At 44.3% G+C, this 15,372-nt stretch overlaps 1 protein-coding gene across 1 annotated transcript in view; it reads left to right on the forward strand.

Moving 5' to 3' along the window:
* The window catches only part of chd6 (chromodomain helicase DNA binding protein 6), a 70,846-nt gene that overhangs the window by 31,245 nt on the left and 24,229 nt on the right, over positions 1–15,372 (forward strand). Inside the window, exons 7-16 of the mRNA XM_061219510.1 lie at positions 118–173; positions 1,416–1,533; positions 1,873–1,959; positions 3,430–3,564; positions 5,397–5,518; positions 6,577–6,820; positions 7,570–7,746; positions 10,017–10,160; positions 10,834–11,089; positions 14,741–14,951. Of these exons, the coding sequence (XP_061075494.1) occupies positions 118–173; positions 1,416–1,533; positions 1,873–1,959; positions 3,430–3,564; positions 5,397–5,518; positions 6,577–6,820; positions 7,570–7,746; positions 10,017–10,160; positions 10,834–11,089; positions 14,741–14,951 (1,550 nt within the window). The remainder of the gene's footprint in view (positions 1–117; positions 174–1,415; positions 1,534–1,872; positions 1,960–3,429; positions 3,565–5,396; positions 5,519–6,576; positions 6,821–7,569; positions 7,747–10,016; positions 10,161–10,833; positions 11,090–14,740; positions 14,952–15,372) is intronic.

Genomic DNA, 15,372 nt, shown 5'->3' on the forward strand with positions numbered 1-15,372 from the left:
GCCAGTTTCTTTGGCTTAATGAGACCGTTCAGATGTATTATCCCCTTTACACATGCATCAGCCCGTATTAAAATCGTTTCTCTGCCCCTCTGAACTGGGCTTTTCTCTCGCTCTTAGACGTCTCCTGGAGAAGTGGAGGAGTCGGAAGAGTTCTACGTCAAATACAGAAACTTGTAAGTATTTCATCAAAGAAGCCATTGAAATCTGTGCTTCCTTGTCTTCCCCATCTGGAATTCGGCAATTTTAGTGGAACCAGCTGACACGCTCACTCTGGAAGACAGCTCTGTGTGAAATGGTGTGATTTTCCATGTTTTTTTTTTGGCTTTTGAGCAATTAAAAGAATGAGCGCGCTCTCTGGCAATTCCCTGGAGAGCGGAGTCGCACTGCGGCGATTGTGTCGGACTTTGGTGCTTTAGTTTCTTTGAATCCAGCTGCGTAGCTCCCAGGTGTTCTGCACGTGTGTGTGTGCGCCTGCCTGCCTGTGTGCGTGCGTGTGCGCACTCATCAATGGCCATGCACTGTTTTGGCTTTCAACTTGTAAATAAAATAAGTACTGAGAGTTTGTGTGTCGCTGGATAATGGAGGTGTTAAAGTGCTATGCCCAGGAATTGTGAAAATTTACCTTGAAGAGCAGTGTCAAAAAAGGGTGTTACTATAGCCGGTGTGATGCCTATCGCTGTGCGTGACGAGGCTTTGCGTAACCTGCCTGCTTACTTTAGCACTGCTGCCTTGGCTAGTGTGAAGGGCACTGTTATGGCTTTGTTCTGTGGTTATAAAGCCCCTTGGGAGCGGGTTGGCTAGGCGAGCTAAGCGAATTTCCAGACCCTTACTGACTCCTGAAGACTTTCATGCAGGTTGATATTAAACCTTAAGCTTAACTGACTGATATCAAACTTCAGCTCAACTGATTGATATTAAACCTCAGCTTACCATGTCAAACTTAGCCTGGGACAGTTTGATGTCAAACTCAACCTGGGTCTGATTGATAGCTGGGTCTAGTTCCCCCCACAAGCCCAAGCTAGGTCTGATTGATATCAAATCCAAGCCAGGTCTGATTGATATCAAATCCAAGCCAGGTCTGATTGATATCGAGCTCCAGCAGTGATGGGCCACACATGATTCTCGCCTGGGGCAGTACATCTGTGAGTCACATTGTATTTGGCACAGTCCCCCTTTCACTATTCAACCACTTCCCTGTGAAACCTCCACTTCCTCCTCAGACCCACCTGCAAAGAGATTGGTTAAAATATTGGTTACTTCCCGGAAAGTGGGCTGGTTTAACCTGCCTTGCTTTCCCTCCTGGCTTATAGCAGAGAGTGAGTTTGACAGTGGCCCTTTGATGCAAGAAGTGCCGGTGAAACATAAACCTCCTGTCCGTCTGTGTGTCTGTCCGTCTGTCTGTCTGTGGTGCACAGCTCCTACCTGCACTGTAAATGGGCCACACTGGAGGACCTGGAGAAGGATCCACGCATCCACCAAAAAATCAAACGCTTCAGGAACAAGCAGGCGCAGCTGAAGCACATTTTTACAGAGGTGAGCCTCCCGGAAGGACGGTGGGCACAGCGGGGTGAGCCAAAATAGGGTGCTGGAGTTTTGGTGCTGCTATAGCTACAGCATGACGCGGTGTAATGAAATAGCCATTGTTCCTTGCCACGCAATTTCCGTTGTTGATGTAATGAAGTTGTACGTAAAATATTTAAGCTGCGTTTATGAAACATTTACTGCCACGTTCCTTTGTCCAGTGTCCTTGTTCAACACCTTCCTCTCTCTACTGCAGCCAGACGAGGATCTCTTCAACCCAGATTATGTGGAGGTGGACCGTGTGCTGGAGGTGGCCCACACTACGGACACACCTTCCTCTCTCTACTGCAGCCAGACGAGGATCTCTTCAACCCAGATTATGTGGAGGTGGACCGTGTGCTGGAGGTGGCCCACACTACGGACACTGAAACGGGAGAGGTGAGGGGTACAAGATGTGTATGAGGAAATGCAGTGCCATTGTGGCTCAGTATGGGGAAATGCAGTGCCATTATTGTGGGTCAGTATTTGGAAATACAGTGTCATTATTGTGGATCAGTATGGGGAAATGCAGTGCCATTATTGTGGGTCAGTATTTGGTAATGCAGTGCCATTATTGTAGGTCAGTATGGAGAAATGCAGTGCCATTATTGTGGATCAGTATTTGGTAATGCAGTGCCATTATTGTAGGTCAGTATGGAGAAATGCAGTGCCATTATTGTGGATCAGTATGGGGAAATAGTGTCATTATTGTGGATCAGTATTTGGTAATGCACTGCCATTATTGTAGGTCAGTATGGAGAAATGCAGTGCCATTATTGTGGGTAAGTATGGGGAAAGAGTGTCATTGTGGATCAGTATTTGGTAATGCAGTGCCATTATTGTAGGTCAGTATGGAGAAATGCAGTGCCATTATTGTGGGTCAGTATTTGGAAATACAGTGTCATTATTGTGGATCAGTATGGGGAAATAGTGTCATTATTGTGGATCAGTATTTGGTAATGCAGTGCCATTATTGTAGGTCAGTATGGAGAAATGCAGTGCCATTATTGTGGGTCAGTATGGGGAAATGCAGTGTCATTATTGTGGATCAGTATTTGGAAATGCAGTGCCATTATTGTGGATCAGTATGGGGAAATGCAATGCCATTATAGGGAAATGCAGTGCCATTTTGGCTCAGTATGGAGAAATGCAGTGCCATTATTGTGGGTCAGTATGGGGAAATAGTGTAATAATTGTGGATCTGTATTTGGTGATGCAGTGCCATTATTGTAGGTCAGTATGGAGAAATGCAATGCCATTATTGTAGGTCAGTATAGGGAAATGCAGTGCCATTTTGGCTCAGTATGGGGAAATGCAGTGCCATTAGTATGGGGGAAATGCAGTGACATTGTGGAACAGTATTTGGAAATGCAGTGCAATTATTTTGTGGCTCAGTATGGAGAAATGCAGTGTCATTTTTATGGGTCAATATGGGGAAATGCAGGGCCATTATGGCGGCTCAGGATTTTAAAGTCTAGCACCTTCACCGTTCAGCCCTAGTTCCCCCTATATTATGTAGGAAATGAAGCTGGTATGAGCCATTAGGATGTGTGTGAAGTAGTGGTTTCTTGGTGTGTTAAATGAAGTCTGGGCATACCGTTTTAAAATGCATCCAGGGTGGTTCCATTAGAAAATAAACCCCAGGGAAAATGTTCAGTTAGATTTAACAGGAATTTTTAAATTGGCCTGGTAAGAGCTATTTGTTAGTTTTGTGTGTGATAGCAGCGACACAGCTCATTCCCTGTGTTGCATCAGTGTTTATAGGAAACTTTTAAAGTCAAAGTGTAGTATGTGTGTTTGAAATGATAATTGTGAGGAGAAACTAATGCCTTATGGAGCCCGCTGACTGTGTGTCTCTGTCTCTGTCAGGAGGTGACTCACTACCTGGTGAAGTGGTGCTCGCTATCGTATGAGGAAAGCACCTGGGAACTCCAGGAAGACGTGGATCCGGGGAAAATCCGCGAGTTTGAGGACATAAAGAAAATTCCGGATCTCAAGCACGTGGTAGGAAAATGGTCCTTTTTCAAAGGGGAGCTCCAGCCAAAATTTTGCACGTGCTGGCCCTCAGCATATGAGAATATATTTTTCATCTAGCTTCTGTGTTCATTCCTTTTAAACTTGGCCAAAGAGGTGGTTAGTACAAGCTTGTGTGCGTGTGCGTGTGCGCGTGCGCGCGCATATACATGCTGTTCCACAGGCTCCTCTCTCTTGCAGGAGAGTGTGTGTGCGCATGCGTGCGTGCGTGCGTGCTTCCTTGCGTATGTATAGGACTTGGAAGTCTGATGTAACAGAGAGCAAAACCTTTGCTTGAATAGGGATTTCCTGATCAAAGCTAAGTTTATCTTTGGGAGAAATGAATGGAGTTTCACAACCATCTTCGTCACTGTCTGTGATTTAAGCTGCCGTTTAGAATTGGTCGTTTTGATCTGCACATTTCTTGCTTAAATGGCACTGGATCCACTGAATTCCGATGCTGGTTTCCAACTGAAATTAATACGCTAATTCGCTTGGAAATTATTCTGCTAATCTACTAATTCTTGAAGTCTTTTGGCTAACCCTGTGTCAAGAATGGTTTTTACTGGTGCGTATCGGTGTCAGCGTGCATAAAGTTGTAAAGGTTTAAAGGTTTACGGTTTGTTTATATGAGATTCATGCAAGTCTAGCAAACTATATACCATTGGAAACATTCTTTCCTTAGCTAAACTGCCCCTCAGTCATCATTTTAATAGCATGCCCCTAGCCGGCTGTATGTTGAAAATAAGTTATACTGTAGTTGCTTGAACACATTGGCTATACTGAGCAAAGGTTTTATCGGTACTGGTCAGAGAACCTCGTAGCTGGGCTGATCGCATTGATTGACGGTATTTCTCTGTACAAGTACTAGTATTCAACGGTGAAACGGACAAAAATGATAATTGTAAACCATGGACCATGGCTGTTCCTCTGAGTTGGCACGTTTTTTTGGATTTTAAAATTATTACGGATTCCGTTTGCTGGACCCTTGCCATAAAATTATTACTGACTTCACGCTGTGTCGTCTGTGGATTTCCAAAATGCAGAGAAGGTGTGGTCGCCCGACGCCTCCCCACATTACACATTTTCTTAATGCAAATAAACCCACGCTGCCCCGAATATGACTTATGGAGGGGTTAAAGGAATTAGGAAATACGCTATTCAATTCACCCACAGACTCCCACGGTCTCATTTGTTGATCCGAAAATCTGGAAAATGCTCAGGAACTGGAAGGGAGTGCCGACAGTACCCCTCACTCTCATATTTTCATATTTTTATTTTATTCGTACAAAAAAAAGCCATTCATCTCAATTAGTGAGAGGAGATGCTTTGCACCAGATTTGAGCTCCTGGCTGGTTTCCATCTGCAGTCCCAGGGCAAGTTGATATATATATTTTTTTAATTAAAAAAAGTACAAATACAAATGCAGTATAATAAAATCAGAGGATCACATGCACACCCACTTTCCCAAGCCTGAAGAACATAACCTACCCCCACCTATGCACTTGTGAATCGCCTATAGCTTTGGATTAAAAGCATCTGCCAAATGACAAAATTGTAAAATGTAAAATGTAACCCTAGCCTCCCCGGACCCGTAAACGGTGTACACGGACAAGAGTGTGTGTGCGCTCACACACTCCCGCACGCACACAATCTGTACAGTATGTGGATGGAATCATGTAAACAGAAATTTGAAAGTTGGTTAGGTTGATGTAGACACGATTGGTTACTTGGCTCTGGAAAATGCTGAGGAACTGGAAGACTGTGCGGACAGTATTGCGGAGGTCTACGCGGGCTGCCTCTCACTCTCTTCTCTCTTGCAGGAGAGGCCCCTCCCAGAGCAGTGGAAGAAGCTGGATTACTCTCGGGATTACCGGAACGGGAACCAGCTGAGGGAGTACCAGCTGGAGGGCATGAACTGGCTGCTCTTCAACTGGTACAACAGGTATGCTGGCACTGCCATCGCACCTCTGGGTGCAGTCAGTGTAATGCAGGGGCTCCCAAACTGTGGGTCAACTCGGGACCCCATGTTGGGTCGCCCGATTTCAGGATGGGGTTGTCTGAAAATGTTGATGGAAGTCGATGGAATTTACATTTTTGTCTCTTTAAAATAGGTGAATGTAGGCCACTACATGTTTAACATTACAACAACCCAACTGTAATAAAGCAATGAGGCAGGAGAGGTTGTGGTACATTTCCAGTATATATAGTCATGGCTAAAGGGTGTTGTTACTAGCACAAGTTGTGTGTGGGTGGGGTGTTTAGTTGGTGAACATTCATTTGGCGTCACATCAGAAGAATATTTGGGAACCCCTGGTATAACAGAATTATGTACAACAGGTACTCTCTGGATTTATTTAAAAATAATTCTAATAATAATTCTAAAAATAATGAATTGGTGCTGGTTGGTTGATGATTCTATGTTCTCCATGTGAGTTTCCTCTTGTACTCCGGTTTCCTCCCACAGTCCAAAAACATGCAGGTTAGGTTAATTGGAGTCTAAATTGTCCCTAGGTCTGAGTATGAGAGTGAATGGCCCAGAGTGTGTGCCCAGAACAGACTGCCAAACTGTCCAGGGTGTATTCCTGCCTCTCGCACAATGCATGCTGGGATAGGCTCCAGCACCCCCCCACAACCCTGACCAGGAATAAAGGGTTTGGATAATGGAACCCAAGGTATTTCCCTTTCCACAGTGGAAGGCAGCAGCTTTTAGAACTGGGGAACTTAGATTAGCAAACCAAAAACATGGATACACTTAGATTTGACTAAAATACATTCAATAAAAACGGCCTGTGAAGAACTATATACACATAATCTGTGGTTGGCTGAGCTGAACCTGCTGCCGTCCAGGTGTCACTGAGGGAGGGAAAGTACTATGGGCTGTAATGGATGGATGGATGGATGGTGGATGATGGATGATGGATGGTTGATGGATAATAGATGATGGATGGATGGATGGATGGATGGATGGTGGATGATTGACAAGGCTGTGGGTCTCCGCAGGAAGAACTGCATACTGGCGGACGAGATGGGTTTGGGGAAGACCATCCAGTCCATCACCTTCCTGTACGAGATGTTCTGCATGGGGCTGAGGGGCCCCTTCCTCATCATCGCCCCGCTGTCCACCATTACCAACTGGGAGCGCGAGTTCCGCACCTGGACGGACATCAACGTCATCGTGTACCACGGCAGCCAGATCAGCCGGCAGATGATCCTGCAGTACGAGATGTACCACCGCGACGAGCAGGTGAGCGGGGCCGGGGAGCGCTGTGTCTGGAGCCACGCGGGCTAGCTGTGCTTTTGGGGAGCCGGGCCTGTATGGGCGTCTGGAGCCACACGGGCTAGCTGTGCTTTTGGGGAGCCGGGCTTACAAACTGTACACTCATGCGCATATACACACACACACACACACACACACACACACACACACACACACACACACACACACACACACACACATGACATAGACATTAATGCGTGTGCACTCATTCATGGGCAGACACACATTCACACTCACTCTCTCTCACACTCCCACACGAACGCATGTGCACACTCGCTCACAAACACACGCACACAAACACACACATTCACACACATTCACACTCTCTCGCACACTTACTCACATTCACACTCGCACTTGCACAGAAATGCATGCACGCTCACACACGTGCATACGTACACACTCACATAAACATTAATGTACATGGACACACATTCATGTCACACTCTCTCTCACACACACACACACACACACACACACAAACACTCACATACACGCACATGCACATAACAGACTCATTCATGTGCATACACACATGTTATTGTTCTTTTATTTGGAAAGCACTTTGGGAAAAATAAATAAAAAGTATACAAGATGTAAAAATTGTCTTTGACACTATACATCAGGTCTTCAAACTGCACGTCTGGATTTTGTCCATCATGGGCGGTAATGAAAGGCTCATTTTTCATCTCCGTGCTCTGTCCCGCACCCTGCAGGGTAACCCCGTGCACGGCCTGTTCAAGTTCCACGGGGTCATCACCACCTTCGAGATGATCATGGCCGACTGCCCGGAGCTGAAGAAGATCCAGTGGCGGTGCGTGGTGATCGACGAGGCACACCGGCTCAAGAACCGCAACTGTAAACTTCTGGAGGGCCTGAAGCTGATGAGCCTGGTGAGGCCCCGCCCCCCCCGCACGCATCACTCCCGCATGGGCGGAGCTACCCACGCTACCATAGTGACAAACGGGACTTCTTACAAGGGGCTTCAGAGCTGTTGTTTTCACCAAATGATATGAAGTCGTCGCTGAGTGATAGCTATATTTTTATAGTGTGAGGACGTGATGTTCTATTGCTTGTTTTGGGGGGGGGATCAAATTCTACACTTGATATTTCTCAACTTGAAGTTATTTAGTAACCGTTATGGACTTGGAGAGTCCTGTTCATTCATGTGTGTAGGTTTGTGTTTTATCGTGCACGCTTGCTAATGGGTTATCTCGTAAAGCTCGTGAACTCTGAACTCCTCGTGGCTCTTTCCTCTCTGTAATTAATGGCCAAGCACACGGTAATACAGACAAGAAAGGCTTTCCCCTTACAGGGCTTTATGACTTTATGATTACAGATTTATCCTATGAACAAGGGCATGCGATGCTCTGTTTAATGCTCTCGGTGCTTTGCGGTGGGGGAGATTAACATCCATCTCTGACAATGTCTAACCTCACCTGTAGGCACCTGCAGTTTGCATGCTGTGATTGTACTAGGGCTGGGAATCGCAGAGTAACTCATGATACGATACTATCGTATCATGGGCAAAGTCTGGTGATAATATCACAATTGATAGCAGGTAATTCTGCGATATGCCATATATTGCAAGAAAATTTTCGATGCATCACATATTTTGCTAAAAGCAGGAATCAGCCATATACTGTATTTACTCGGTGTCAGTTTCAAGTTTTAGACAACGGAGATGAGACCATGTGAAACAAAGTGCATAGGGTTTGCCTGATTTCGTTACAGTTCAAAAACATGTCAGTGTCAAGCCCTTTACTTCATATACTGTTGAACTTAAGTTAAACCCATAACAGTGCTATGGAAATCGAACCCAGAGAAATCATATCTAACCATCTTGAAATGAAAGGCCTCTGTTTGTCAGAGATAAGTGGGAACCTATTAAATATAATTAGCTAAAACAGTGGTTTTCTAGGCAGTTATTTCAATATGACATTTAGGAACTGAAAGCAAGAAAACAACGAATTCCCTCTCTCTCTTTCCACAGAACTAAAGTTCCCACTTTTTATCCATGTAGGCCAGTTACTACTTATTGCACACTGACGCATGACACTTGTCAATGATACAATATGCAACCTAGTTATTTAGCACAAGACCATTTCAGTTTCAGGCTGACTGTTTGGATTTGCAAAGTTTTACTACTAAAATAAAGGTAAATTGTTATTGCCCTGTATGAGATTAGACAGCTGACCACTCCTAATGCATTTTGAATGTATAATTGTGAGCGTATCTCTGTAAAACTGTAATTCAGCATAAACTTGTTAAATGAGATTTAGTCTGACACTCATATGTTGTCAGGGAAACGAGGCCTCTCTTGCTAACGTTTACTTTTCTATGCAAAACATCTAATTAAAATAACTGTTCTAATTGTTTGACAAGTTTAAGGATATGGTATGGTAACCTATGAACTCTATGGTAACCTAGAAACGGGATAATCCATGATGAGACATTTACATAATTATTATTATTATTATATTATTTTTATTCTATTATATTATTATATAATTTTAATGAGCTCTACGGATGGTGGTTCCTCCCCTCCCACCCTGCATTAAACATAAATACTAAAATAAGGTGCATTATAAAATATACATTTAGATGAAAGATACTTGCCGCCACTGTATTGCAGAAAAAAGTATCACAATGCTATGCTGTATCGATGTTTTCCCCCACCTATAATCTGTACAGTGGGTATTTAAACCAGTTTATTATGAAACACATATGCATGTGTCGTAAGCGCTTTTGGGCTGTATCTCCATACTGTTATAAAACAAATCTGTAGAAAGCATCAAGCTGTGTTCACCTGTTATAAAGCACATATAAATTAGTAATAAGAATCATCAGACTATGTACGTATGGGTTTTTATGCACATATTGATGTGTAATAAGAATCATTGGCCTGTATATGCACACTGCTATAATGCACTTATAAATGTGTGTTATGCATAATCCAGCTGTATATACCTACTCTTACCAAGCACATATCTTTATCTGCAATAGGCATCATTGAACTGTAAATTCATACTGATATAAAGCAGATATAAATCTGTAAAACTTAATTGGGTTGTATGCATACGGTTATAAGGCACATATATGCATCGATGTGGTGTTATAAAGCACATATAAATGTGTAATAAGTGATATTGGGTCTCTTCAGGAGCACAAGGTGCTGTTGACGGGCACTCCACTGCAGAACTCTGTGGAGGAGCTGTTCAGCTTGCTCAACTTCCTGGAGCCGCTCCAGTTCCCCTCTGAGATCAGCTTCCTGGAAGAGTTTGGAGACCTAAAAACAGAAGAGCAGGTGAACTTCATATTTTTATTTGTTTGGAATAGCGTTTAGGCTGAAATGAGCTGATTCATTCTACACTATGCCTCTGAATTGCAGTTACTGTTCCTGTAATTAACCTAATGCATCCATAACCTTCCATATTTGTTTGTCAGCCTTTAGCGATATTGACATGTTGTCCTGATTGTTGTTTTGTTTGCTGCAGAGGTACGTTGAATGTTCTTTTTGTTCTTGTGTTCTGGTGCATTCACTGTCTGTCAGGGGGAAACAAGGTCACCTTTTGTCATTGAACAGTTGTCTGCATAAGAGCTGTCATATTCCTTAAATATAAGAGCATACTTCCTTGTTTTTCAGGGTTTTTGTGTCTGCTAGGAGTGTAATGAAATGTCACACTGTAGATCCAAAGCCTAGGGATATGATCATTCTTGAGGACATACTGATTTTTTGACACTCTAAATTTCTCTACCTGAGGCAGAGGAATTGGGTATGTCACACACACACACACACACACACACACACACACACACACGCACAGCTGTTGCACTCCGACAGCTTACAGCCGGAGAGAACGTTCAGCATTAATGCCGAATGCTAACTTCCCATAGAGACCTTCAAGGGTCTGACATTCGGTATTTCCTGACGAACCGTCTTGTAGCCAAGCTGACACGGCGCGTGTCGCGTTCCCCAGGTGAAGAAGCTCCAAGCCATCCTGAAGCCCATGATGCTTCGGAGGCTAAAGGACGACGTGGAGAAGAACCTGGCGCCCAAAGAGGAGACCATCATCGAGGTGGAGCTCACCAACATGCAGAAGAAGTACTACCGTGCCATCCTGGAGAAGAACTTCTCCTTCCTGGCCAAGGGCGCCAACCAGCACAACATGCCCAACCTCATCAACACCATGATGGAGCTGCGCAAGTGCTGCAACCACCCCTACCTGATCACAGGTACCCAACACTACCACAACCACCCCTACCTGATCACAGGTACCCAACACTGCTGCAACCACCCCTACCTGATCACAGGTACCCAACACTGCTGCAACCACCCCTACCTGATCACAGGTACCCAACACTACCCAACACTGCTGCAACCACCCCTACCTGAGCTCAGGTACCCAACACTGCTGCAACCACCCCTACCTGATCACAGGTACCCAACACTACCCAACACTGCTGCAACCACCCCTACCTGAGCTCAGGTCGCCGCCGAACTCATAATTCCATGATCCCTTGAATTTGAATTCATGCAGAAAGGAAAATGCCCAATGCGTTACAAATTTGAGACTCCTTAGCCGGCTATTAGACTCCTTAGCCGGCTATGAGACTCCTTACCTGGCTATGAGACTCCTTACCTGGCTATGGGACTCCTTGCCCGTCTGTGAGACTCCTTGCCCGTCTGTGAGACTCCTTGCCCGTCTATGAGACTCCTTGCCCGTCTATGAGACTCCTTGCCCATCTATGAGACTCCTTGCCCGTCTATGAGACTCCTTACCCAGACAGCTTCACAGGGACTAGGCCGAAATAAGACGCGGTGGAGTTCAGGCTTCCTTTGACTCTGAGGAAAACGTTTGACATCAAAATGTCAGTCTCTCCTGTCCATTAAGCAGAGTGCATTTCTCTGAGCTCAGTGTGTTCCACCGTCAATGTGAAGTTGTCCGGGTAAGGAGTCACATTTTCATTTCTTAAATAATTTCACTTATTCATTCCCTGTTTAGTTTTTATGGTAATGCTTTGATTTACAGCCTCTGGTTGCATAGTACTCACATACTATGAAATACTATGGCAGAATTTACACAGCACAATGCGCTGTTTACGCATGTTTATCTAACGACTGAAAAGGGTTGGTGTATTGAGATGTCAGTAAGTCAGCTGGGTGTAATTCACTCGTTTACATAGTCCATGTTATTGTAAGCATTTCAAAAGGTTTACATTCACAGAATTGTTGTTATAATGTAATAATAGTGTAATAAATAATCAGATCCTACAGGGGGGTAGTAGCAGATTTCAATTCATCATGGGTGGGCTTCTGGTGGTGGTGCTTCTGCTTGGCTTGAGTCTGACATTACCCGTCCATCAACCAGTCACATAGACTACTCATAACTGAAACGCATGTAAGACTGTGTTTGAAAAGCACAGGACTACAATACTTATCAAGTCTCAAGCAGTAAATGTGTTTCATCACAACATTTATTCTCCAGTAACAACAGAAAAATTAATTGCTTTTTCGTACTATTTATGAATTATACCATTAAAAAAATATTTTCACACTGAGGCAATTACTCTCTGGGGACCTATTTTTCTGAGCCGCACAAACGATGTACGATTTTTATTATTATCTTTTTTCCCATTTCTATTCCTCCCTTGATGTTTAGATGCCCAGTGCACATGCTGTGGTGCCAGAAAAAAGCCTCGTTGTCGAACATGGCAGCCATGACACTAACGTCCAAAATGCAGCTCTCAACTCCCCTCTGCTTGCCTATTCACCACCGCATCAAACATATATATACGCATGACACTGACATACTGAAAATAGGGCCCATCTAAATGAACAATTTGCTCGGTTTCGAAGTACATTTGATAAAAAGTACCTGGCCTTTTATGGGATAATAGGTTGCTTTTTCTGAAGAAGAAAATGTCTTCCTTAGCTCTATGTAATGATTTGAATGCAGCTGAAATGAGTGGCCTCGTGGTTTAATGCTAAATGGGGTAGGAAAACGTCCAAAGTACTGAGAGTTGGACAAAAACATTTTCAGTTTTGCTAGTTTCCAAGGATTATTAACTGGATACTGGAAAAAAAACTAAAATGATCCGTGTTGTCTTGTGTCTTTGGGCTTCAGACGAATTTGGCCGTCCGTGTGTTCATGTATTTCTGCGTGGGGAGACTCGTGTGTGGCTGGTTTCATTTTCATTCTGCCTATTTAGCTGGCTTGCTGCTTAAAGTTTTAGTTCAAATGATACCATAACTGGCTGAGTGGCCCAAAATCATTACCACCGCTGCTTATTGCGGATACGGCGTAGCACTGTTTCCATAGTAACTCCCTCTTATCTGGACAAGAGGAGGGTAGGAGCGTCCCAGTGCAGCTCCAGAGAGAGCGTGAAATGGATATCAATGCGTATCCGTACAGAAACATAAAATTACAACGGTAATGGTTTAATTTTATTAAAAAATGCGGTACACCACCTGCGTTCGCGGGACAAACGGTCGCACAGGGCTGTCAGGAACTTCCCTGACGTGTTTATTTTATTTCTGAGCGGCACGATAAACTTGGAAACTGCGAGTTACGTGTGAAGAGGCGCAGTTTGAAGGTACTATAGGTAAGATTCTTGTGTTAAAACATTAAGAGACCATTGCAAATCCCTTCCTATCATTGAAAAAGGCTCACTGACATGTTGTGACTCACCTGTGTTTATAGTCCATAAATTCGCGTTTCAAAATATACAGTTGACGGATCGACACTCTGTACCAAAACATTGTACAGCTGTTCACTGGTTGAAAATTGGTTCTAATTGTCACAGCCAATGGTGTGGAGGGGTTCCAAGGTCAGTGCATTTGCAGAGAAGGGGGAAGGATAAACAAGTGTAGTGGTTTGAGGGTGTTTGTTGCTGCAATTTCTCTTTTGACCATTCAAAATCCAAAATTACCTATTGTACCTTCAAGGATGGAAACCGCGCTTCTTGAGCTGCTGAGACGGTGGCAGTGCCCATGTCTTTCTGCGGATATTCTACAAACTGGAGCGTTGTCTTATGACGAGTGAAAAACAAAATCGCTGTATTCGTGTAATAGCACTATGTTCTCGGCTCTCCGCCCAAGCCGGGTTTTAAGGACAGTGGAGATGGGCTATTATTAGCCCGTGCTGTTAGGAGCACGGTCGTAAAGAAAAGGGTGAAAATGGATCTGACTAAATGATGAATGGCAACAGTCACGCTTTTCCTTCATACATGATCTCCTTGCACGCAGAGCCCAAATATAAACTAAACTGGGATTGCATTATGAAGGGAAAAACGCTACCTTGTTGTAACATGGACACTAATTCTCTTATTATTATTGCATGGCAGTACCTGGACCAGAGTGTGTCCATGATCAGGAATGGACAGAATTAAGCTGAAGTGATGCAGAAATTCTAAATCTCTATCGCCGATGATGGTTTGAAATGGTTTGATAATTATCGTAATTTAAGTGCAATACCAAACATCGCAGCTTGTGTCTTGTTTGTTGAGCCAATCAGGAGCAAGCCTTGCAATATGTGATGCATTTCTGTTGATCACATACACGCTGCTGATTGGCTGTCACAAGACATTATTGGTAATGGCACAGTTTATTGTCCAGCCCTACTCCCAAATGCATCTGTAACATACCTGGGTCAAATACGTCATTGTTTTGGATTCAAAATGGTCTGCATTTTGCTGAGCATGTTTGGTGACTTTACCCTGCCTTCTGGTCATCTTGATTGGCTGAATTGCACCAGGAAAGATCAATCAGAACAGAACAGCCTGAGGCTCAGAACAGTGACATATTTGACCCAGGTCTGATGTGCAACCCGCTAAAATTGGAAGCCGTGCTTGACGGCGTGCTCTTCCCGTGCCCCGTGAACACAGGCGCGGAGGAGAAGATCCTGGAAAGCTTCCGGAAAACGCACAGCCCCGACTCCTGGGACTTCCAGCTGCAGGCCATGATCCAGGCGGCCGGGAAGCTGGTCCTCATCGACAAGCTGCTGCCCAAGCTGATCGCCGGAGGCCACAAGGTGCTCATCTTCTCCCAGATGGTCCGCTGCCTGGACATCCTGGAGGACTACCTCATCCAGCGCAGGTGAGGGGCTGACCGGGGACTCCCACTGACCAAACAAGGGGGTTACACAGGGAACTTCATCCTTCAACCCCCTCAAATAGAAGTTATTTGGTATATTCCGTCTTACCTTCAGGATAGTCGTGGCAGTCGAGTTTATTAGTGCTTTGAGAGACATCTTACTGCTGAAATCACACACCAGTTTACAGGCATCATAGCATCATGAAGATGAGCTATATCTCAGATAATACATTTGCAAAAACTATTAAAATGGTTTATACTCTCAACAACTACAGTATATTTTAAAAATGCTCAAGAAAACGTCTATGCATAAGTCCTATGTAGTAGGTTGACAGGAATGGGCTGTGGGATGTGTTTATAGGATAGTTGGTATCCTTGGTATGGCCTGGATTTCACATGTCAGATCCAAATCTTCTCTGCCACT

The sequence above is a fragment of the Conger conger genome, chromosome 14 (assembly GCF_963514075.1).
Source record: "Conger conger chromosome 14, fConCon1.1, whole genome shotgun sequence".
Lineage (NCBI taxonomy): Eukaryota > Metazoa > Chordata > Actinopteri > Anguilliformes > Congridae > Conger > Conger conger.